The sequence below is a fragment of the Salarias fasciatus genome, chromosome 19 (genome assembly GCF_902148845.1).
Source record: "Salarias fasciatus chromosome 19, fSalaFa1.1, whole genome shotgun sequence".
Lineage (NCBI taxonomy): Eukaryota > Metazoa > Chordata > Actinopteri > Blenniiformes > Blenniidae > Salarias > Salarias fasciatus.
In genome coordinates this window covers 3,621,913-3,646,643 of record NC_043763.1, presented here as the reverse complement: position 1 = coordinate 3,646,643, position 24,731 = coordinate 3,621,913, and the positions used below count along the sequence as shown (strand labels likewise).

Below are 24,731 nucleotides of genomic sequence, written 5' to 3'. Positions count from 1 at the left end.
TGCAAACTTCGTTCAGATCATCACATAAAATATTTTCAGGCACAATAAGTGGCGCAAAGTTTAAACTCTGTGGTCCTTCTGTTTTCTCCGCCTCAAACGCAACGCAGCAAGTCAAGGCTACTGGAAAGAAAATAAGATAAAAGGAAAGTAAATAAAACCAAAATGAAACCAAGGTTCTACGATCCTCAAAAATGTTGGACAATTCCTGAAAGACAAAATGTTTTATAGGAACACAATAAACAGATCAATATTCTTAATTGAAGATTGATCACACTGCTGCTGAAATAAATGTCCTGCAAGACCAGATACTGTGAAGCTCTTGTTCACGTTGAGCAGGAGGAGATTTTCTGAGTTTGTAGAGCTGATCTGAGCTCGTTTCACTGAGAAGAAGAAACCGGCGGAGCTGAACAGACTCAGCTCCACAGACCTGCTCGTCTGTGTAATTTACATTTAGTTTTTTTCCCCCATTTAATTTTTTTTATCTAGTAGGAGTACTAATGTTTTGAAGTAAAAACCTTGAGTAAAAGACACAGAAATGACCTCTGATTAGAAGATCAACTGTAGTTGAAACCGATGAAAAACCTTCTTTTCCTGGAAAGAAAAGCTGCAAACAGAAATTAAGTTTTGTGCGCTTCACACACAGATACGTCCAGTAACACATCAGAAGCTGTGAAAACTGGGAACTTGATGCGTTTTGGGCTCCGTTTACACACTGAAGCCACTGAAAACACTACTTTTCTAAAACCCTGATATTGCACATGAGCACCATGGCTGCAATAAATACTTCTTCTGCACATTTAACCTGAATAATTCATAAAAACATGTGAATAAATCCATCTTCTGTACAGTTAGTGATTTCCCCCTTGAGCCGATCCCAGCTGGCTGGACGAACGCAGGTTACACCCCGAACACAACGACGACTACACACTCACATGTTCACATTTATGGTTGAATTTAGAGAAACAAGCTCATCTAATATTCACGACTGAGGGCGTAAAACCCGGAGAAAATATGCAAACTCCACACTGAAAATCCAGAAAACCCCGGCTCACTTCCCTTCCGCCCGCTCATCTGAATCTACATATTCATAAGGCTACATTCGGAGGAATCCTGATCTTTGCATATCAGGGAAGAGCAAATATTTACCCATGCGCGGCCATATGCCTGCGAGATGCTGACACTCGGCAAACAGGCTTATTTGACCTGCTAAAATACAGCGACTGCACCGGAGCTGCAAGGAAGCTTCTGAGCGTTTGTCCCACTTCGTGATCGACATTGTGACCCTGCTCATAAATCATGTTGTGTGTGTGTGTGTGTGTGTGTCTGCCCGCTGCCAGGGCTGCTTGGCAGGGTATGGCATCATCCCGTGTGTGTGTGTGTGTGGTCGCAGACTGATGCCATGCTCGTTTAATCCCCGCTGCAGCGTGGCGGCGCCCGGTCAGGCTTCAGGTGACCTGAGACTTCGACCAGCTCGGACGTCAGTCCCTCTCAGTTCAGCCGAATCTGGTTAAAAATAAAACCAAGCCGCGCCGCGAACGCTGCTCAGGCTGTTGCCTGTCCTCAAACCGAGCAGATCGAAGTCTGTCTGTGTCCGACAGCTGCTGGATTTACGTTCCCCCCTCACACCTTTGGGGCAGGGGGCCGTTTGATCGTGTCAAGGGCGGCCCATCAATAAGACGGGGCGTACTGATTTTAGCTCTGGGGAGGCTCTCTAATGATTCTCCTTTGACTCAAAACGGAGCTCACCTGACAGACCGGCACACTTCCAGCCTGGTCAATCATCACCATCTGCTCGCGTGGCACTCTGGACTCTGAAAAATCCCCTGCACACCGCAGCATATGTGGCTTAGCGCGCCTACACTAATCAGCCATTAAATTATGAACAGTAATGAGTGAACTGAGGAGCGCTGCTTATCTCTTTATCTCTTTATCACTGTGCCTGTTACTGTTGTTTTGTCGTCGGATGTGGACAAATCTTGACCATCTGAGGCTCTTTTGGTTACAAACTTCCACAGCATGAGGCAGGTGGTCATAATATTGTGGTCGACCGACGCTCAGAAGCGAAGCGGAGTGCACGGTGTGTGTGTGTGCTGCCGTCATTATCGCGGCGTGGCGTCGAGGCCGGCTGCAGCCCAACATTCCCGGCTCCATTCATGAGGAGCGGCGTTTCCCCGCTAATCAGCAGCAGTGGGAGCCTCGCTGTGGGTGGGTGGGGCGCCGCTAAAGGAGCCCGATATCAGACCCTGTGATCTGATCCTCGCATGAATGGCCAGAGCGTTCTTATCTTGTCTGCAGAGGGGAAGAGAGAAGAAGAATCACAGAAAGGAAATGTCAGGGATGGTAAATGCAGCCAACGTGGTAATTAGCCACAGAGAGGGGCTACCTAAAGAGCCGTATAGCTGGCCCGGAGAACACAGACAAATTTGCACAAACAAGCTAATGGGTGTGCCAGCTAATGGATCTCTGGGGCCGAGGAATTTCTCTTGTTAATTTGACAAAGCTGGAGAAAAGGGCCGGGGTGTTTATTGACAGTAGGCTGAAGTGAAGCTCTGAAAGCTGAACGGCGCCGCCTCACTCTGTCTGCTCCGCGGTCGTTGACCCCCTCTTCCTCATCCTCCCTCACTGTCACCTCCCGCAAATCTAGATGTCCTTCCTCAAACAAAGGCTGCAGGAGAGCCGCTTCTTTGTGGAGGTGCTTGATTTTACATCCGCCCGGCTTCGGCTCATTCATATATATCGGACTCATTATCTGTCCCCGAGGTCTGTTCATAAGGAGACAGTGATGGAGCTCAGCGCCTGTCGGGACACTTCCAACTGGAACCACTGGCCAGGGTTTTTTTGTCACTTTGATGTATAAGACTTGGGAACAGTGAAGCTGCAGCAATGGGCGCGAGACTAATGAGAGTAAATGTGACCAGAGTCCTCGGCGGTATTGTCTCCTCCTCATCCATTGTTGCCATCCCAATAGAAAGGGAGAGAAAGCATGCGGCAGAAAGCCGTTTGCTCTTTAAAAAGAGACCACCTCAGCCAAATGAATGTTTGAGCGGCGGTGAGCCCGCTGCGGCCAGGAGTAAGGTAAAGGTTATACGATCCATCAGCCGGCTTCATTACGATGCTGCAGCTCCCAAACATGTAGGCAGCGAGCGCCGCTCGTATTTTTCTGTGGGTTTCTTTTTTTTCTTGTTTTTTTTTTTTTTTTGCGTCTGAATTCAATCCAGCAGAGTTCATGGAGGGGGCACTGTGTCAGAAGGAGAGCGGCTGAGAGAGCGTAGCGCTGAATGTACTTTCATCTGGCGAGTCTCACACCCACTCTGTTTGCCGATATGTTGTAGTAGGCACTCTGCAGCCGGAGCGGCGGCGGCGGCGGCGGCGGCGGCAGCCTTTCAAACGAGCCGGGCTGGTCGGGGGCTGAGAGGGCTTACTGGTAAATTGGCAGCCCTGGGAATACAGGGCACTCTCACCCCGCCGCTCACCCACTCACATGCTTTCATTCCCCTTTTTACCCTTGACCATTGACTGACTGCACTCCCTCTCTGCGGCCAGCATAAATCTGCCTTTCTAAGATGTCATCTGTTCATTGTCTCTCTCTCTCTTTCTCTCTCTCTCTCTCTCTCTTTTTCATCTCTCCAGCTTTCCTATTGAGTCGGAGCATCAGTCATTCAAGCAATCCGTCTCTCTGCTCTTAAGTATATCCTTCCTTATCTGCGTGTCGCTCCTTATGATTAATAATGCTCTCATTCTTCTGGATAATTACATCCTTAGACAATGACAGGAGGAAAAAAAAAAAAACGCAAACGTGCAAAAATAAAGTGTACACCAGATAGCCACACAAGCATGTACACACACATACACACACACGTACGCGTGCTCATGCATACATGCACTGTAGGCATACTAACCAAGTCTGTTTGAAGTGAGGGACCCTAAAAGAAGAGAGGGCTCCTGTATGCATTAAGTATTCATGTGACGTGTGGTGGGGTTCATGCGTGTGTGTGTGTGTGTTTGTGCACTCCACTGTATGAGTGTATGTGTGTGTGTGTGTGTGTGTGTGTGTGTGTGTGTGTGTGTGTGTGTGTGTGTGTGTGTGTGTGTGTTGGGAGAGAGAGAAAGGGAGGACTCGCAAATTGCGCCGCAAGCAGCCAGCAATCGAGCGCTGACACCTCGTCTGGCAGTCGAAGGGAAAAGGGGCTGGGCTGAGAAAAGAGAGAGAGAGAGGAGGGAGTGTGTGTGTGTGTGTGTGTGTGTGAGAGAGAGAGGGAGAGAGCGAGCGAGCGAGCGAGAGAGGCAGGCAGAGAGAAACGCGGCAGGACAGCTGCCAGAATTTCTCCGATAGCAGGAGACGGAGCGGGAGGCGGGACGGAGCAGGAATTCTCCTCATTCTCAGCCACCCGAGGAAACCTCGCAGCTCTGCCAGCCACGCCGATCCTCCCTCTCTCTCTCTCTCTCTCTCTCTCTCTCTCTCTCTCTCTGCTTCCTTCTGCTGGCGAGCAGCAGCAGGGACTCAGGGACGGACCGGGGAATCGGGATCTGCCGCCGCTCGCAGCAGACTCAGCACGCTGGATTAACTGAAGGAGAGACGCCGTCTGCAGCCCTGCGGGGTAAACTCCCAGCTGCATGTGGCGAGCGGAGCTCCAGCCGCTTCACGGCCAGCTCCCCCCCGCCCGCCCGAGCCGATGCTGAACTTTGAGGCATGGGAAGAGTTGGAGGTGCGTCCCGCGGTGGGAGGAGGTGACCCGCCTCGTCCTGACCCCCTGCTGCTGGCCTCCTCCTGAGAAGCCCTGTGGATTACCCCTCGCCGTGCACGCCTCCACCCTGCCCCACCTGGCTTCCATTCCGCCGCCGCGACGCCCACGCCTCCTCTCCGTCCTCGTCCTCGGAGGACCGCCGAGCCCCCACACCTCGCCCTCTTCCCGGCAACTGCTGCCGACCCGCCGGAGAAGCAAAGAATGGAGAACAGCGGCAACACAGACACGGAGCGCAAAGTTGAACTCTACCGTTTGTCTGTTTTTTGACTATGAGCATAAACTAGAGAATGGATTGGAAAGAGCTGTAAGTACCAACATCCGGCGCCTGCATGTCGAAACACGCCGCCGCCGCCGCACTTCGGCGGCTCTGCTGTGTTGATGTTTGGCACAAACTTACATGCGGCTGATGTTTCCCACAGGAGACGGGCGCGTCGGCCTCTGCTTAGCGAGAGCCGCTCTGTAAGGAAAACGGCTTCATTAGCATAGAGATTGAGAGCGAACAGGTGGACAAGCTGTTGTGGGCAAAGAAATCTGAGCCCGTCCTCAACGCCTCTTCTCCACTGACTGATCATATAGTGGGATGAGGCAGAGCGAGGGAGGGAGCGAGGGAGGGAGGGAGGGAGGGAGTGGAAGCGACAAGCAATTAATTTCCCTGTGTACCTGGCGTTGCGGTGGAAAAAAACAGCATAATCATGCCTTTCTTTTCACCCCCCCCCCCCCCTCTCAAGAACACATGTGGTCTGATCGTCGTTGTGCTGCAGGAATCAGAGCTCAGGGTTAGCGGCTCGGCCGCGGCGTGGAAACACTCCCGCAGTGGTCAAGACCATTAGAAACGTAGAGGAGCGTCTTCCTCCCGGTGATCAGTGACGTTTGATTCATGTCTCTGCCGGGAGACGAGAGACAGAATGAGGTGAGAGAGAGCGAGCGAGAGACACCGGAGATTTATCTTGAATGAATGTGCTGCGGATGTCTCTCATAAATGCAGCTACACACACACACACACACACACACACACACACACACACACACATGCAGTGGCGCACAGCCACGTGTGCTCCCATGTAGTTTCCTCCTTTCTTTTCCTCCATCTCACATTCATCTATTCCATCTCATTTTTTTTTTTTTCCTTCAGTCACGCGATCCGTCTCGCATGCTATCACACATCGCGGCTCCCCGGGGAGATCCTTCTCCTGCAGCCTCCTTGGATGCAATAATTATTCCATCAGCCAGCAGTGTGTTCCCTGATTGTGCTCTTGGGCTGTCGCTGCAGGGGGGGGGGGGGTGTACAGTGGAGAGGGGGGCCTGAGCGGAGGAGGAGGGGGGTGCAGGCTGTCACTCCAGGACGCAGGGAGAGGGAAAGGGGAAGGGGAGGGGGGGTTTGCGTTTTTTTGGCAGCAGCCCACCCAGTCCTGTCCGACGGAGCCCAGGAATAAAGGACTAATGAGGACACACACAGATCTGTACAGCTCTCTGCTCTGCTTTTTCACTACCTTTATTCTTTTCTTTTATAAATCTCTGGTCCACTCATGGCTCCGTATCGACAGCCGCCTCTTTGTTTCGCCTCTATTTCCTCCTATTTCCCCGAACTGCTTGAGTGAAAACCATTTAGGTGCATTTAAATTTCCTGTGGGTTTTACTTTCCTCACTGACCTTGAGGTGTGTGTGTGTGTGTGTGTGTGTGTGAGTATGTGTTAACTGATCCAGGGCGATGCCTTACCTGGAATCCCTCCAAAAGTCTGTCCAGATTCCCAGAAGACCAGGCAGAGATACCGGTGGCGTCCTTCTGAGCCGCTGGAGTTTGGACAGAAAGAGTGCACGTCCCTGACGTCGCTGGCCCGCTTACAGATTCGCCCTCCTCTCTGCGCCGAGTGTGAGACAAGAGACCGGGATGATAGTGGATTTTAATTAGAGGACTGTCAAAAAAAGCTGGATTGGGTTACAGCAGTCGGGTCTGTCGGGTGCCAGCACAGCGTAGCCGCCACATTCGTCTGTCTGGATATTACCGAGGAAAAGCGGAGGGTTTAATTAACCTACCTGCCTCTGATCTGATTGCAGCGGTGGTCAGCTCGCATGCACGGATCAAAACCTGCAATATCCATTACATACGCTGGCTTTGAGTTGAAGTGGCGCTCTTTTTTTTTTTTTTTTTTAGCTGCTTTGGTTTTGTAATGGGGGTGGACGTGACGGCGTCCCGGAGGGCTGCGTTGAAACAGACTTCACCTGTCATGTCCGTGGCAGTTTTCTGTGTTTGATCAAGATAAATGAATGTATTTACTGCGCCTTCCTTTTATGACAGCCTGTATTTGGATTGTGACAGGCGAGGAGGCTTGGAGGGAATCATTTGTCTTTCAGCGTTATGTTTTTTTCAGAGCGTGGAGTGTTTCACAAACCTTTTCTTCCACTGTAAACCCAGACGACCCTCCGCCACATCCTGTACAATTACAGAAGGCAGTCGAAGGAGTTCCACAACACACTTTGTATGGATTACAGTCTTTTTGGGGGTATATTCTGCAGTGACGAGTTCCTTTTCTCTTCGGGTTTACACTCCGTCTCGGGGTGTTTGGTGGTCTGGCGCCGCCTCAGCTTGCACAGTTTCGGACTTTTGTTTCCAAGTTTTCCACTGCAGAAGATGCATTCAGCTCGAATTTTGGTATCTTTCTCTTTACTGTGACGCGCTGCTATTTTTTTCTCCCAGCTGCTTACACTTTAAATGTAAACACTTGAACCCGATGGCTTTTTGATGTAAACCAGGCGTAACCCAGGGCTCCTGGCTGGGAGTCTCTCTGTTTACTTTCTACTTCAGCGAACTGAAATGAGATTGTTGACCTTTCTGCGACAGTGTTTGTGTGTTTCACCGAAAGGTTTTGCAGTTTTGCACCTAAAACGTTACTAAAGGAAAACGATCTGCTTGAAGTTCCCAGCTCAGCCGGGTCACGTGTTTCTCTCTGTCTCTTCCAGGGCAGCTCAGAAGCTGAATCTGTCCTCCAAGAGGAAGAAGCACCAGCCGTCGCTGCTCCACCCGCAGGAGCCCTCCATCTACCCCACCAACTTCAGCGGCATCCTGCAGGTGTCCCCGCCCCCGGCCCCGCCATGCCTGCTCCGAGCCGTGTCCAAAGTCAAGGAGAACCCGGGGATGGGAAAGGTGAGCGAGCGTTGGCATCATCAACCAAAAGCAACGAAAGTTTTGAGTTCTCACATGAAAGCGTTTCTGTGTACGGTTCAGACATCGATGCGGCAGCGGCTCCAAACTTTGGTTTCACCAGACCAGACATGAGTGTGAACACACCACAAGTGGCCACTAGGTGCATTCATCACCACAGACACACACACACACACACACAGACACACACACGGACATAGAGAGCCCTCTCTTTGACGGGGTGAATGCGGCGCGGCGACAGACTGGTCCGCAGGCAGCGTGCCGTCTGGACCAGTCCATGCAGATGCAGCCAGATAAGCCTGCAGGAATGTCATGAATTCAGTCGGTTTGGGGAGACCAGCATTCCTCCCTGTGTACACACAGAGAGAGCGAAAACTGTAATTCACAAACGTGTGGTCACGTTAACTGCAGCATTCCTAATTCCTCTCTGGGTGTAGCGCGCCGTGATGAAAGTCAGTCTGGCAGCAATAGGACAGTCATTAAACAAAGCTGCACAAACACATCGCTCTTCCTTTGTGGTTTATTGGGTATTGTTTGTCTGAACCGGCGTCCTGTATTTATAAAGCAGAAGAAGTCCCCTAACAAGATTAGATCCCACCTGGATAGGAAGTGCTCGCTTCTGTTGCCAGGTATCCAGACGGTTGAAATTCTGCCACACACTGTAAATCTCCCACCGACATGCGCCTTCATGAAAAACCTGTGTTGTTAGCAAAGCCTGCTCGAGCCCACACCTGATATATATACTGTTCGCCGGAGCGGCTCAGAGACCGGGGTTTGAAGGAGGATTTGCGATGCCGTTCCAGATCCAGACGGACGCATTTTTACATTTTCTCTCTCTGTAAAAGCAAACACATTCATGTGGTTTCTCTGTTCCTTTGTCCCCATCTCGCTCCCACTTGTGGAAGTCCAGCTGAAGCAACATACCCAGAAGCCCGCATGGCTTTGATTTCAGCTGCATGTGTTTCATATTAATTCAGCTCCAGCCCTGGGTGAGCGTCTTGTTTCCATCAGGCGTATGTGGGTCACTTCCACCTCTCCACTTCTGACCTAGACACAGTTCTCTCTCAGGTATAGACAGAGGAGTGGATGGACAAGCGCCAAGCTACACTAATGGATTTTGTTGGGGATCAAGGGACTGGGAAACGGGGGCCATTAGCGCGGGGTCCGGGGTGTGAAAATACTGCAGCCAATCCTCTGTGGCCTCCGGTGTCTGATCCCTGCCAACATAAATAAAAGTGAGACATTAGCTGGCCTGGTAGCCTCCGTCTACCAGACAGACACTCAGCAGTCAAATGTGGAAGCCCAGTTTAAATGTCACAGCAAATGTAATTTACTGAACATGTGCACACGTCAGTCACCATAACGGCCCCCTGCGGACCGGAGAGAGAGAGTTTGCACTTGGTCTGTACAATCTGAGATGAATTCGCTCGGTGGGAGAAAAGGATTTCCAGCATTGTTTCAGAGCGAGCCGAGATCTGTAGCAATATTTATATACGAGTCGGGGGGGAAGAATGGGCCTTTTGTGTAGGCGTGAAGATAGTGGAGAGTCCCAGACCGAGCCAAACAGGCTTCTGTCAAAGAGGGAAGAGAGGCACTTGTAGTTCAAGGTTTTTTTATTCCAGTGCCTGAGAGGCATCGTGGGTTACTTCTTCAGCTGGATTTCAAATGGCTTGGTTTTGAGATCCATGTCACATTCACTGTAGCGTACAGAGGGTGTTGATGTAGCTGCTCCAGTCTGCTAAACATATCTCCAGAGCTGTTTCTGTCCTGTCAGTCAAAGATAGGCTTACACTGTGGCTTCGGCCAAACAGAAGTGGCACATATCTGACCATCAGATTGCGAAGCAGGTTAGCAGTTGTCAGACTTTTGAAAGGAGGCCATTGTAGATGAGATCACACCCGCATAAACCACACGCCCGGCATCTCTGCAGCAGGGAACGGCAACACGGCAACAATCGGGCTTAACATTACGGTGGTCATAGTGGTTGCAGCCCCTTAGACTATACAAAACCCAGCTTTGCGTTGCCAGACTCAATCCAATCGTCACACTCGTTGCATTTTCCTGCTTCCAACACTCTCAACTTTAAGGACATGGTGTTCCCCTGTGGCCTGTTGTTGAGCTATAAAGAGCCTCTAACTGACTGTTCCAGTGGGGAGCTTCAGTGTTAAGGACCTGCAGCAGGTGGGGAGGGTGGCACATCATAAACAGACTGATACCCCCCCTCTCCTCCTCGGAGACATTTACTCTGGAAGGACCACGTCCAGCCTGTACTTCATCCCTGCTGCTTTCAGCGGAGGACATACAGGTCCTGTTTACACAGCGGCGCAAAAAATTCCATTTCTAGGTTGCTAAGAGTCTCTGAAAACACTGTGACTCCATCTATTAGGAAATTTCACTTTTCTGAAAATGCATGTACTGTAAACAGTGCACAAGCTGCTTCTGACATGTTGCACCATGACACCAGTTCTTCTGCACATGCTCAGTAGATGGACAATAAGAACAATGTTTTCTCCAGAGTGCCATGACTCCCAGTCCTGATTGTCCTGGACCTGGTAGTTTTAGAGTTGACAATCACCGTAAGAACAATCCAACTTGGCCGCCTGCCCATGTGAATGTCCGTGTTCTCCCATTGTTCATGTTTAGAGTGTATTGTTCTCGACAGGCATGTGTGTGTGGCTTTATTACAATAACAAACAACTAGTGGCCCAACATGAGAACTACATCGTTCTTAGCAGTTTTGTGAACTTTTCTGTAGAAACAAATAGCATTTTCACAAAGTTGACCTGTAAATTCAAAAATTTTCTGTAACAAAAATACAAATACGATGCCTTTTCTCTTGAAATGCTGTTGTGTAAATGGGGCCTCATTTATATACATACATATATATATGTATATATATACACATATATATATATATACATATATGTATAGTTTTTTTAAACAAGTCAGACAAACACCAGTACACACACACACACACACACACACACAAAATATTTTCCTGTCATTTTTTTAACAATGACAGTAAATTCTGATCATAGATCCCATCTTCCAGCACGTAGCATGTTAAGGAGAAAACTCCTCACCTGCTGGTGGTCATTATGTTTTCTTTCTATTGTCGCTACTGTTTGGAAGAAGCGCATAAAGTCCCGTAACCACGGCGATGCTACTAGACGTGAACGGGCTTGTCCGAGCCGTGCTGAGTCGACACCGTCGCATGAACAGCGAGCTGCCGTCCTGTTTAGCGTACCATGATGGCAGCGTGGTATGTGTGAAGGCTATAAGCTCACATAATGAATGTCAAGACCCAGAATGCAGCGGGGCCAGTTTATAGGCTCTCGGTATGGAGCAAGACGCAATTTCCAGGAGATGGAAGGAGAGGAGAAGGAGGAGAAGTGAGTAGGTGGGAATAAGAAGTGGGGGCCATATGCTCCTGCGCTCCCATGCTGCGGAGCTGCTCCTGCTCCAGAAAAAACAACCACGGGCGAGATAATCCCCCAGCAGGCCGCTTCGCACACATCAATTTCCACCATTTGCGGCTGTGACTTTCACTACTCACCTTGCAGCTTTCCACCAACACCATTAGGCGATGTGTTGACCCATCGGGTGTTTCTATGGTAACCTTCGATGTCCATCAGCGATCATATAGGAGACGTGACGTTAATGCGGGCCGCTGAAGGACGCTCTCAGCTTGTGACTGACGTATTGAGTTTCTGCGTTTTGCCACGTATTTTTCTGGTTTGAGTATCTGTGTGGTTTTTTGTCATTTCCTCATCCGTGTGGTCCGTCTCTCCCGTCTGTGTGGCTCAGGTGAAAGTCATGATGCGTATCTGTCCGTCTCTGGAGGCCGGAGACTCCTCAGAGTCTCAGTCCTTCCTGAAGGTGGACAGCAGGAAGAAGCAGCTCACCCTCTACGACCCCGCCTCCAGTCCGCACTCCAGCTCAGGGCACCGGCGATCCGCCACCGTGGCGGTTCCCAAGATATTCGCCTTCGATGCTGTTTTTACCCAGGATGCCTCACAAGTAAGTGCTGGATTGTGTGTGTGTATGTGTGTGTGTTGTTTGAGAAGTCAGCCCTCTGAAGGGCGAAGGGACGTCTTAATGCTCGCAGGGTGTGGCCGGAGGCTTAGAGGAAAAATGCCGGTCTTGGGTCAGGGGGCATTCTTACCAGTGTGCCTCTAACAGCTGGGCCTTTTAAACCTCCTGAGGAATGATATGAATCCACTCCACTTATATCCAACCTCTCCTTTCATAGCATCGCTATATCTAACCTCAGCCCTCCGCAGCTCGCAGCAGGCACACCCACTGAGATCAAAGATGAAGGTCGGATGTGTGTTTACTGCAGTGGAGCGCAGGAGTGGATCCTTTCTGCTTTATCCACGTTTCAGACCAGCACCACTGACTTTAAAGTTATTTCACTCGATCCGAGTTACCTGTGAGAAACTTTGAAGAAGTCTGAGTGAGAGCTGCGTTTCCCCGCCGGTGCAGTAAACTGTAAATAGCCCGGCGAGCGGAGGAGGTTGTCATCACTGGCGTAGGACTGCATTTCCATCGCGGTGACAACTGCGGATCTCCTCTCACGCCACCTACTCGGAGCAATTATTCTCCCGAGCGAGCTGCTGATGGCTTAAGCCTAAATGTTTCTGCAGCGGCGCCGGGGCCAAGCTGCTGGATTGCGCCGCTGGGACCGCGCTGCTGGTGGCTAACTGCTGCAGCAAGCTGTTGTTGCTGTTCCAGGTCTTGTTTGCTGTGTGATGTATGGGAAGGGGCCTCCGCTGCAAGAAGCCCTGCCCCAGAGGACCCAGCTGAAACAGATTGCAACAGAAAAAAAACAGGCTGCATGTAGCAGCGCGTACAAACACACACACACACACACACGCACCCTGCCTGAGTGATGGAAAACACTGAAAGCATTCATGTGATTTGCGGGCTCACCTTTACAGGACATTCTGTTGGATTCATTGTTTTCGGGATGCCAGTGTTTCTCCGCCGCGGCTGAATGGCAAATCGGATGTGAGGGCCCTGTCTCTTTGTGTTTCCCGCAGGCTGAGGTGTGCTCAGGGACGGTAGCAGAGGTCATCCAGTCCGTGGTGAACGGCGCCGACGGTTGCATCTTCTGCTTCGGCCAAGTCAAGCTCGGTAAACCCCTCCGCCGGCCACAGATTAGACAAGCGCCTTTGTTCACCGCAGAAAACTCTCATTGCTCTTTGTTAGCTACACTTGCTGTCCACAATTGGCTTAGCGAAGCACTGAGGTGAGTCAAGGACTGGAGGATCGGGGGGGCGGTGAGTCGGACGGTGGGGGTGGGAGGTAGAGCGAGGCTCTCAGGCTGCAGGGCTCAGTCTGTAATTAAAATCTTAGTAATTGGCCTGGGCAGTGCCATTAGGCTGAAGGGCTTTCTGTCTCACGCTGCTGTTTCCACCAGCTATAACTCTGCGCTGAATACATCTGAAAAAAGGTCCTTGGATTAGCGTTTGACTTTTATTTGGCGTGGACTGAATATTATTCTGGATCCTCTCTTCAGCCATTATTAATTTTTTTTTTCCATCAGTCCTTAAACACAATGACCCTCAGAAAAGACCAGCTCTCTCTATTCAGAGGACTTTCTCGCTGCTGCAGACGGCTTGATGAAAGAAGTCACTTTACTCTGAACATATAGTGAGTTTCCATATGCAAAGCGATAACACGTCTCCGTCCTCGTCCCCAGGCAAGACGTACACCATGATCGGCAGAGACAGCTCCACTCAGAGCCTCGGCATCGTGCCCTGCGCCATCTCCTGGCTCTTCAAGCTCATCAACGAGCGCAAGGAGAAGACCAGCACGCGCTTCTCGGTGCGCGTGTCGGCGGTGGAGATCTTCGGGAAGGACGAGGAGCTGAAGGACCTGCTGTCTGAGGTGTCCACGGGGAGCCTGCAGGAAGGCCAGTCGCCGGGAATCCACCTGAGAGAGGATCCCATCTGTGGCACTCAGGTGAGAAGCATTTCATCTCGCCGCCGCTCCTTTGTTCGCTGATCCTCTCACTCTCTCTGAGGGCTGGAAAGTATTAGTCTGTCTGAGTATTGATCTTTTTCTCTCTATGATCTACCTCCTCTCCTCCCAAAGATTTTTAAACTTTATGAGTCGGTGTGTGTGCCTGTGTTTTTATCTCTCAGGACTTACTCGTCTCCGCCCTAGCTGCTCCTGAAATCCTTGCTTTATATCTGTGGTATTGACGGCTTTCTTCCTACCTTTGTATTGACTCTGCTGTCAGCATCCATCAGCATCTATTACCGATGTGTTAGCGTTAGCCCCGGAGAGCACAATGGAGGCATTATTGGGGGATGGTGGAGGACGGCAGATGTGGAGGCGCTCACAGGTGTGGCTGTCAGATGTTTTTTGGGGAAATGTGCGGACTCAGACTTCAAAGCCGCTGCGGATCTGTGAAGCTCCTTCCTGCACTTCCTCTCAGCAGTCAATCACCGGCTGCCTTGATGATGCATCCGCCTCGCCTGCCCCCTCTGACTCCTCCCCTTTTATCTGTATCCCACCACGGCCATCGCAGTGCCTCCTACTCCACTATTACCTCTCCTAATCCTCCTCCCTCTGTGTGCATATCTGCTCTTTTAATTGCCCCCGAGACCCAATCTAATGGGCAAGAAATGCGTGCCGGGGTCCAATTAGCTGGCTCCCCTCTCTTCCTCCTTCCTCTCTTGCACAGTATCCTTTTCACATCTACCCCCTGCCTAAAGCCCTATGTGGTCTCCCCTAACCTGGAGTTCCTCCTCCCCCCTCCTCCTCACAGCTCCAGAATCAGAGCGAGCTTCGAGCCCCGACCGCTGAGAAAGCCGCCTTCTTCCTGGACGCCGCCATCGCCGCGCGCAGCACCAGCAGGCCGAACGCCGACGAGGACGAGCGGCGCAACTCGCACATGCTGTTCACGCTGCACATCTACCAGTACCGCATGGAGAAGAGCGGCAAGGGCGGAAGTGAGCATCGCCCGTATTAAAGCCTTTCGGCTGCAGAAAACGTGCACCACATGACGCCACGGATTAAAATTAAAATTCCAGCTAAAACTCGGACTCTACAACCTGAAGCCATTTGCAGAATGGAGTGTGTGTGTGTGTAGTGGATGGATGAACGGAGCGGTGAAGTTGATGGATGTATGTAATGATGTATAGTCAATATATTGAGAAAAGCACCCAATTAGGCATTAAGGAGGTGTCAGTTATGCAAATATATCAAAATAGATGGAGTCTCCATTTTGCAGTGTTTATGGACGTATTGGTTTTGACCTCTGCAAAACAGAACTCATATAACACGCTGGAGCTGCGAGCATATGAGGGTTTAGTGCCCCGCTGGCAGTGGCTTAATGTTTCTCTCTGTCGTGATAAAAAGCGCTCACCCGCGTAAGAATGTCACGGCGATCGCCGCTCTGATTTTCACAGCTAATTCGCCGCATTGTAATTCACTATCGATTGTGCCTGATTCTTTTTGATTTCCTGTGACTAACTTTACGAGACGCCTCATTACCACGAGCCGCACATCTGTTCTCGCTGCACTTTGGATGACTTCAGTTTGGGAATCTCTCTCATAAATAAGTCAACTCGCCGAAGCAGAGCTGTGCAGCGTCTCTCGTTGTGGCACTGTGCATGAGGAAAATGGATTTTTGGGGGGATTTTTTTTCCCCAATGCATATTGATATCTGTGCATGCATAATCATATTTCTTGGATTGGTGCATCCACAGATTTGTATGCGTGTAGCTAAATGTGTGTAATGAGATTTGTGCATGCATAATTCAATTGGTGCGTGTCCACAAAGACAAAAACTCAAATGTCGTGGCTGTAGTCAAATCGGCACTGGCAGGAAAATCCACCTCGGACAGGTCCACTGAAGTCAGATTTATAGATTCTAATAAGGAAAAATGAAAGTCAGTCTTTGTAAATTCACCACATCTCTTATTCTTTTCCGAATAACAAAATTTTGCTTTGCAAACTCAAACCTGCACAAATCCAAGCCTGCGAGACAGAATCTTATTACAGACACACCACTATCATTACAGGCACACCGATATCAATACATGTCCACAAATTGAGACGCAGAAACACAAGTCTCACACGCACAAGTCATTTTGCTGTCATAATAGCCCCATAAACCGGAGCAGGGAGTGTCCTCACCCGCTTCCTCTCCTGCTGTCGGCACAGTGTCGGGCGGACGGAGCCGGCTGCACCTCATTGACCTGGGGAGCTGTGAAAAGGTCCTCAGTAAGAGCAGAGACGGCGGTGGGGGCCTGTGCCTTTCCCTCAACGCCCTGGGAAACGTCATCATGGCTTTAGCAAACGGAGCCAAGCATGTACCTTACAGGTGAGACAGCCTGCCTCGGTTTTCCTGTCTCAGATCGGGAGCCGTTGCATCTATGTGAATTGTTTTCGGGCAAGCCGCTGCATGTGTTGTCGACCTTGCCTGTTTGCTGTTACCTTTTATTTAGTTTGTTTAGTCGTACAGCAGCTTTCCACAGCGTTGCGCAGGATTATAGTGTAGTATTTCAAGTATAAAAAGATTAGAGACACGTCATTTGGGAGTGTTTTTTTCCAGTTCAGAGAGTTTAAAACGGCTTACCCAGGAGAAATGCGAGCAGCCTCCGTCGTCACTTAAAAATATCGCTGTGCTTTTCGCTAATAACGATGTAAACGTGCCCTGTAGGGACAGCAAACTGACGATGCTGTTGAGGGAGTCCCTTGGCAACATCAACTGCAGAACCACCATGATTGCCCACATCTCCGACTCCCCGTCCAACTACGCTGACTCACTCAACACCATCCAGCTGGCGTCCCGGATCCACCGCATGAGGAAGAAGAAAACCAAGGTAGCTGATGAGCGCACACGTAGCTTTCCTCCTCATATGTGGGCATGAAGTGAAAAACATATAATATACCAAATATGAACTGCATTGTGTGTTTAGTTATCACATTTGTGCTCCGCTTTATGGGATCCGTTTCTGTATAATAAATCCTGAGGAATTGTTCGTCTGCATGATATTTAAGCAAGGCCGTTACGGCAATTACATTACTAATGTGAAAACTTTGTTTACGTTCATCAATTTTTCTCTTTGGGCTCCTAAATTTTTCTTCCGTCTGTAATTTTGGAGCTATTAAGGAAATGAATGTGTGAAAGCGTCTGCAAATGAAATATCATCAGAGCAGTAACTCAGAGCTAGTTATTCTCAGCTCCGCATCACATAATCATGTAATCAATACCGCTGCCCGAGGATGTGTGTAATGCATTCTCTTGGATTAGGGAAATATATGCTGCAGATAATTAGGTGGAGCGACAGCATGTATTTATTTGGTATTGGCCTCAGTTATAATTATAATTCAGCCCACAGTCAGCAATTCATATCATTGACATTAATTTCTGTGTAATTATTGATGTGAACTTTTCACCTTTAGATAAATATCGACTGATAATTTTGTAGGAATAATTGATTTTACTATGAAACAGTTAAGAGATGACTCCACTGTAAATTATGGAGGTCAAAATGGTTTTGTCAAATGAAGAGATTGTTACATTAATATTTTAAGAAGATAAAACTCCATTAGTGTCATCACATAATGAGATGATTTTCAATAAGACCGATGACTCGTCTGCTCCGCAGTATGCATCCAGTTCATCGGGAGGCGAGAGTTCCTGTGAGGAAGGGAGGATCCGCCGGCCGCCCCACCTCAGACCCTTCCACCCCCGGACAGTCGCCCTGGACCCGGACCTGCCCTCCCTGATGAGTGACCCGGAGTACTCCTCCAGCAGCGAGCAGTCCTGTGATACAGTCATCTACGTGGGCCCCGGAGGAACAGCGATCTCAGACAGAGAACTCAGCGACAATGAAGGGCCGCCTGCCTTCGTACCGATCATCCCCTCCCTGAACAAGAAGAGGTCGACAAAAGACGGCCCTCTGGACAGAGACCACTTCTTTAAATGCAACACCTTCGCCGAGCTCCAGGAGAGACTCGAGTGTATCGACGGCAGTGAAGAACCCTCTGCCTTTGTTGGAGAAGGCAAGCGAAGCCAGGCAAGTCCCAAGTCAGACAAATCCAAGGAGAACCAAGGCTCCGTTTCACCAAAGACTGTAGCAACTGTTTCTCAAGAGGGTACGTCACCCAAACATTCTCCTAAACCTGTCCCCACGCAAACACCCTGCAGTCCCGGTGCTAAATCTAAGACGGACGATTCTCAGAGGCAGTGCTCATCTGCAGAACGGACGCCGCCGGAGAGCGTTCAGACCACATGCAGAACCAGTGCTGATGGCGAGAAAGTTTTGGCTTCAGAAAGCAAACTGACAGCTGCTGCAGTGCCGACCTCTGAGCCAGTGGTGAGGGAGAAGGTCTACTTCAACAGGAAAGCTTTGCCAAAGCCCGCCCCCCCACCGTCTCAGCAGAAACAAAATGCAGACGTTGAGGAACGTTCAAGCACCAGAATGCCACCTGTGGGAATGAGCCACCAAGCTGTGAAGAGGAGGGACCCCTGCACGTCCCCTCTGCTCAGAGCTCCTATAGAGGTGTGCCAGGTGCGCTCCACCCTGAGGGAAAGGTGTCTGGACCGGGACATCCTTCGAGCTACTGTCACGCTGCAGCAGCCCGTGGAGCTGAACGGAGAGGACGAACTGGTGTTCACTGTGGTGGAGGAGCTCGCCATCGGCAGTATTGTCGATAAGGGTCGGCCGTCGAGCATCATCAGCTTCAACAGTGACTGCTCCCTGCAGGCTCTGGCCTCTGGTTCCCGACCTGTCAGCATCATCAGCAGCATCAACGATGAATTCGATGCGTACACGTCGGCCGAGGGAGGAGCAGAGGTGAACATCGCAGTGGTCACACCCCTTCAAGGGGAAGCAGTGGAGTGTGCAGACAAAAGGGGGGCATCCATCAGCTCCTGGCTGAGCGAGGTTAGTGTTTGCACCTTGGAAAGTGAAGGATCTCATTCCACTGACGTCTTCCTTCCACAAGCCAAACACATTGGACCAGAAGCCACGTTTTACTTTGATTCCCTGGACATGTTTCACTGTGTATCCTCTCCAAGAGACATTAAGAACTCCCTAAACGACAGTGGTTTTGGTTTCTCTGAAGTGGACAGCGATAGCGTTGCCTCAAGCAAACTGTCCTTGACAAAGTGCCCTCCATCACCAGAATCAGCAAAAGGCTCCCTTAGATTCACATCCAAGATGACGAAAGCCCACTCGGTTAGCTCGTCCCCAGTTCCACACGGCCCCTCCATGGTCCACTCTAGTCTTCCCAGGAAGATTAAACCTACCTCATCCATCTCTCATAGTAGTAGCAGTAGCAGCAGCAGCAGAGAGCCGTCGAGGCAGGAGGCTAAGCAGGAGGATCCTTGGCAACGCATCGACAACCACTCAGAACCTCAGTGTTTGGACTCCAGCAACACCAGCAAATTTCTCAGAAATCCTCCCAGCGGCATCCCTTCCAGCAAAACATCAAGCAACAGCAACAGTGTACCTCGCCCACCGAAGGTGCAGGGGTCTACCTCATCCCAGAGGGTGGTCGATGGCTGTGAGAAATCAGTCAGCAAGAACCCACCGAGCAAAATGCCTCAGCTGAGACGAGGCGCCACCACTTTGGGAACAGTACCCGTCATCCATTCGTCCGAGTACAAGGGAGCCCAGGATATCATTGCATCGACCACAAGCCTTAAATTTTCCTCTCTCGGTAAAAACAGCAAGGCTAACTCTCAGAAAGCGAGCAATCTCCCCAAACCTGGCTGCACCTCACCTCCTCCACCTCCAGTGAGGAAGTCCAGTCTAGACCATAAGACTAAGACTCTGCTGCCCCAAAGTGCCTTAAAGTCAGCATATGGGGAGGCAGCAAAGACCTCTGGGGCAAGGAGTGCTGTATCAGAGGATGAGCTTGAGGTACGTCACAGAGTAGACTCCAGTAGCTTCAAATCCTCTAGCCTCACGGCCAAAGTTACCTCTAGCCTGAAAGCCAGAGGACCTAGAGGAGAGGCAGGGCAGCATTATGGCAGTCAAATGTCTTTGGAGAAGTATGAGAGCTTGTCCTTGTCAGGTTCTAGAGCGACACTTAGTCGAGAGAATAGTGGGGCAAGTCTGGGGAGCGGCAGTAGCAGGACCAACAAGTCAATTCCACGATTTGGTATCCCTAATTCATCTAGCTCTCCAATAGCCACATGTCCATCTTCCCCAAGTGCAGGGAACATCAGTAAGCCTGGTCAGGTTAAAGCTTCTGTAAATCCACGGGCGTTAGGAGCCGCTACTGGGAGCAAGGCTCGTTCACTGTCTGCCAGCAGCTCGAAGGGCCTGAGCTCCTCCACAAAGTCTTTGGCCTCTGCGGTGAGCAGAAGCGCCAATGCCAACCTACCCCCTTCCGGACGAACGTCGGCCCCTCGGACCGCTGCCGCCGTCACCAGTAAGCCCGGGAGAGGAACCATCATGGGCACAAAGCAGGCCATCCGGGCAGCGAACAGCCGAGTGAGCGAACTGGCAACTGGCAACATATCAGGCAAACACATGAGAGGGTCCGGGGATTCGGACAGCGGGAACGACAGCGGGGTGAACGTGAGCGAAGACAAAGCCCCCATCGCCATGCTGCCCTCCCCGTACAGTAAGATCACGGCGCCCAGGCGGCCGCAGCGCTACAGCAGCGGCCACGGCAGCGACAACAGCAGCGTGCTGAGCGGAGAGCTCCCTCCGGCGATGGGCCGGACGGCGCTCTTCTACCACAGCGGCGGCAGCAGCGGATACGAGAGCATGATTCGAGACAGCGAGGCCACAGGCAGTGCCTCCTCTGCCCACGACTCCATGAGTGAAAGCAGCGTCACGTCTTCGGGCAGAGCGAGAAGCGCCAAGTATCCCAAGAAGAGAGCAAACGGTGAGAAGCTCATTTTGGGGTTTGGGGCGATTTCAGTGCTCATACGGGGAATATTCACAAATGTTATTGATATTATTCTAGTAAGACATGTTTCCAGGGAAATTCTACTCTGAACTTGCAAAATAAATGAGTGCGCTCTCAGAGGAAATAATGAATCCATTATAGTAACAGATTGGGATTTCATTGGATTTCTCTCCTCTTTGAATCAGCAGCATTTATTATTCATGCACGTTTTTCAAACGATAATGAATGTTTCAAACAAGAGGAATGCATAACGGTCAAATCAGGTGATACTTGGTTGAGGTTTTTGCCCTGTATACAACCTGAAACCCTCATGAATATGCTATCAGCACACCTCTGCCTGGCATCACTTCATCTCTCGGAGTAGAACTCATAAATATTTTCTCAAGGATCCCAGCAAATGCTTGTCAGCGGGGTCTGACCATATTCACGGCTTTGTAGGCTTCCAGAGGAGACGGCTGATCCCGGCACCTCTGCCGGACACCTCGTCCCTGGGGAAGAAGGCGGGCGCGGCAGGCCAGTGGGTGGACCTGCCTCCGATGTCCGGACCGCTGAAGGAGCCCTTCGAGATCAAGGTGTACGAGATCGACGATGTGGAACGGCTGCAAAGGCGGCGTCAGGAGGAAACTGCAGAGGTGGGTGGAGGGTCACCGCTGACATGTCCTACACGCCGCTTCAGCTTGCTCCGCTTGTTTTGGATAATGTAATATCTGCCTGAGAGCCTGTGAATCCCACTGCCTAAGCCGCAGCAATTTTTCACATTTGCAACACTGAAGTCAGACATGCCCGAGATGTGTCGCATAGACTTTCGTTGTGGGAATTTCTTGGTTCGGTTCTTCCCAGTTTCTTTTTAAAGAACGCGACGGGAATGATCCGTCCCAGACGTCTGACCTTCAGTGAGCTCAGTGGCAAATCCTGGAGTTAAAATGTCTGCGCGCAGATTCCCAGAGCCTGGTATTTTGGCAGCGCTCCTCCGGAATGTCGAGAGTTCAGGAGGCAATTACTGACGAGGGTTAATTGGTCTGAGTATAAGCGATGAGTGGGCTCGCTGCCGCCGACGGCTGCGCTGATTCTGAAGGGTGCAAGGGAAAAATAGAAGATGAGATGAAGAGACTGTTGAGCAAATGTAAGATGTGTGCGAGTGATGACGGCCGACCCCGGTTCAAATCAGCTCGTCACCGATCGCTTTTTATAGCTGCTCCTCCCGAGGATCATTAACTGCTCTCACAAGTTAGCTGCAGCCAGCGAGGCTTTTTCAGAAAACATTAATTCACCTGTAGTTTATATTTATTATCAAGTCGGATGAAATTTTCTGTAATCCTTTTCTCTTGATTATTGCTTAGAAATCATTGAGAGCATTTCCTTTCTGCTCTTTTTTTTCCCCTCTAGTAGAAGCTTTGATTATGTTTATAGAACAAATATTACAGTATTTTCATGCATGATTTCCTTGTCCAACATGTTAACTTGCTGTGTTTTCTTCTGTCGTTTCTTCAGCAACCGTTCCAAGATGTTGACAAGGTGAGCTTCTTTATATTGTGTCTCGGACTGCCGACTGTTGCTAAAAATACAGGTTAAAGACTTTTTTTAACAAGTAGAAAGCATTTATTTGATTGCATATTACAGTTTTATATAAATCATAAAGTATGCAGTATAGTTTTTATGAACATTTTTCCCTTTGGACTTCATTTCCCTCTAAAGGACGACTTTTAAATCCAATTCAGTTTTATTTATACGACGCCAATTACGACACGGCCATGTAATGGGACTTTACATTCAAATAAAACACAGAGGAAACAAATAAACCCCACAACAGCAGCAGAGAGGAAGAAACCTCCAGCAGAACCAGGCTGATAGGCTGCAGTTTTATAAACAATGAAATGAAATGAAAGAACGGAAGGCAACAAGCCGAAATCCAGAAAAGAGCTGAAACAGGGAGCAGGTTTTCAGTGAAACGAGCATGAACTATTCAGCGCAGCTTGTTTTTTCAGGAATCCTCTGTAATGACCCCCCTCTGCTCTTCTCCCAGGGCCTGCTGTACTTTAACAGTAAGCTGAAGATGCTGGAGAGAAGGCAGCAGCAGGTGAGAGAGCTGAGGGTGAAGCACCAGGTGTTGCTGGAGGAGCTGGAGGACACCAAAGCCCGACTGATGATGGACCCCAGCAAGTGGATCGGAGAGTGTAAGTCGCCCGTGCCTCCATTTAAGCCCCGCCCCTCGTTACTTGCTGATATTTTTGATGGAAAACTACATAATCCAACATGATTTGTTCTCGTGCCAACAGTTGAGGTGGACCAGAACCTGGATAAAGAGTCTGCGGAGTACCTGGAGGCCCTGGCTCAGGCCACGGAGGAGCTGGAGTTCTGCGTCAACCTGTGCAAGTCCCGCGTCATGATGGTCACCTGCTTCGACATCAGCATGGCGACGCCCGGCGCCCAGGACGGCCTGCGGGAGGTGGAGGTCTGAGGACGTGAGCAAGTCGAGGAGCGGGAACGAGCAAGTGAGAAGACAAAGGTTCGCGAAATGTAGCAGTTCTGGAACGAAGAACAAGAGACGGAGACGGAGACGAGACGAGAGTGGATCTTTACCCGGAAGCAGAGGAAACCTTGACCGCCAAGCTACAGTGCCTCGTTGTCTGGGACACGGCAGAGAAATGAAACGTGAGCACAAACGCCGCGGCCCCCCGCGGCTCGGCAGTGGCCATTAATTACTAAAGAGTCAATGAACAACACCCGGAAGTGCCTTTTTTACTGTTCCTTTTGCTTTGAGTCATTATTTTTCATATGGTGCAGGTATCTTAAAACGTACCGAAGCAAACCCTGAACCTACTGCTTTTAAGAAAAATATTTTATATTGCATTGTATAGTGTATTTAAATGAATATGTGGTGTGTACAAATATCCTTTGAAGGGGGGAAAAATAAAGGAAAAAAAAAAAAGAAGAAGCAATAAGCTAATGTTATTGCGCTCCCAGACTTTGCCTTTTCTCTTGGTTCAAACCTCAGTCAGCATTTTGTCCATGTCCATTCAGCCTCTTGCGCCTTATGTTCACTCTGGTTCTGTAGTTTTCTAGATTCTCAAACTGGGCTGTGTTTAATCTCATCTTTTGCTGTGGCCACTCGGCCCCTCGCTCGCTCACTCGCGGGGGAGAGAGTGAATGTTTTTCCCTCCAGTTGCCTTGATCACAATGGGTCTCAGTGGATGCACTAAGGCAGAGCAGCATTTATCCAGAGCCGCGTTGATCTCGCCCAAAATGAGAGACGAAGCCAAAACATATCAATCAGAGGAGCACTGTGACGGATGGAGCGATCATTCTTCATTCAGCCGTCCTTTCTGCTGGAAGATTTAACCTTCCCTTCCACGATAGCGTAATGACCGGCGAGCGGGCTCTCTGTGTACCGTAAAACAAAAAGGCGTTTAGCACAGTACTCTACAAGCCTATAGGCTCTATGCATTCCAGAACATTTAAAAACCTCAACGCAGCCGCTTTCAGTCCCTCGCTCTGCTTTTTTTTTTTTTTTAAAGTGGAGAAATTCGGCATATTGATTCCAGGAATGTTGTGAAAGGAGGCAGCGAACGAGAGCGGGCGATTTAGCAGAATCAGTCCTGATAGCCGCTCTGTGAAGCTGCCAGAACGAGCCTCTGAATCAAACCGCTGACGCAGAGCGTACAAAGATGATCGGAGAAAATGATTGTTCGAAAAAATTAAAAAAAAAGAAAAAAAAACAGACGGGCTTTGATGTATCTTGTAAGTGTTTGGTTTCTATATCTATGACAAATATGGTTTTGTTTTGTTCCTTTACACAAGAAAAGAAGTACTCTCTCAGGCCCTCTCTGAAGATGCTGCATGAGATTTTTTAATCATTTTTGAGAATGATTTCTACTCCATTTTTACCATTCTAATTTTTTACGATAAGTTGAGTTTTCACTGATGATGTGGGGTTA

General features: G+C 49.8%; 1 protein-coding gene across 3 annotated transcripts in view; it reads left to right on the top strand.

The window, feature by feature from the left end:
* kif26ab (kinesin family member 26Ab) overlaps nt 1-23,717 on the top strand; it is a 67,508-nt gene extending 43,791 nt beyond the window's left edge. For 2 of the 3 annotated variants that reach the window (XM_030116583.1, XM_030116584.1), the window contains exons 5-16: nt 7,704-7,887; nt 11,713-11,925; nt 12,948-13,041; nt 13,610-13,872; nt 14,684-14,867; nt 16,084-16,243; nt 16,583-16,745; nt 17,535-20,772; nt 21,235-21,428; nt 22,288-22,311; nt 22,820-22,970; nt 23,073-23,717. In XM_030116583.1, the coding sequence (XP_029972443.1) occupies nt 7,704-7,887; nt 11,713-11,925; nt 12,948-13,041; nt 13,610-13,872; nt 14,684-14,867; nt 16,084-16,243; nt 16,583-16,745; nt 17,535-20,772; nt 21,235-21,428; nt 22,288-22,311; nt 22,820-22,970; nt 23,073-23,254 (5,050 nt within the window). In that variant the 3' untranslated portion in view covers nt 23,255-23,717. Of the gene's footprint in view, nt 1-4,307; nt 5,050-7,703; nt 7,888-11,712; nt 11,926-12,947; nt 13,042-13,609; nt 13,873-14,683; nt 14,868-16,083; nt 16,244-16,582; nt 16,746-17,534; nt 20,773-21,234; nt 21,429-22,287; nt 22,312-22,819; nt 22,971-23,072 lie in introns of those variants that run through there. The other variant, XM_030116585.1, reaches the window with a different exon arrangement.
* Nucleotides 23,718-24,731: the final 1,014 nt, after the last annotated feature.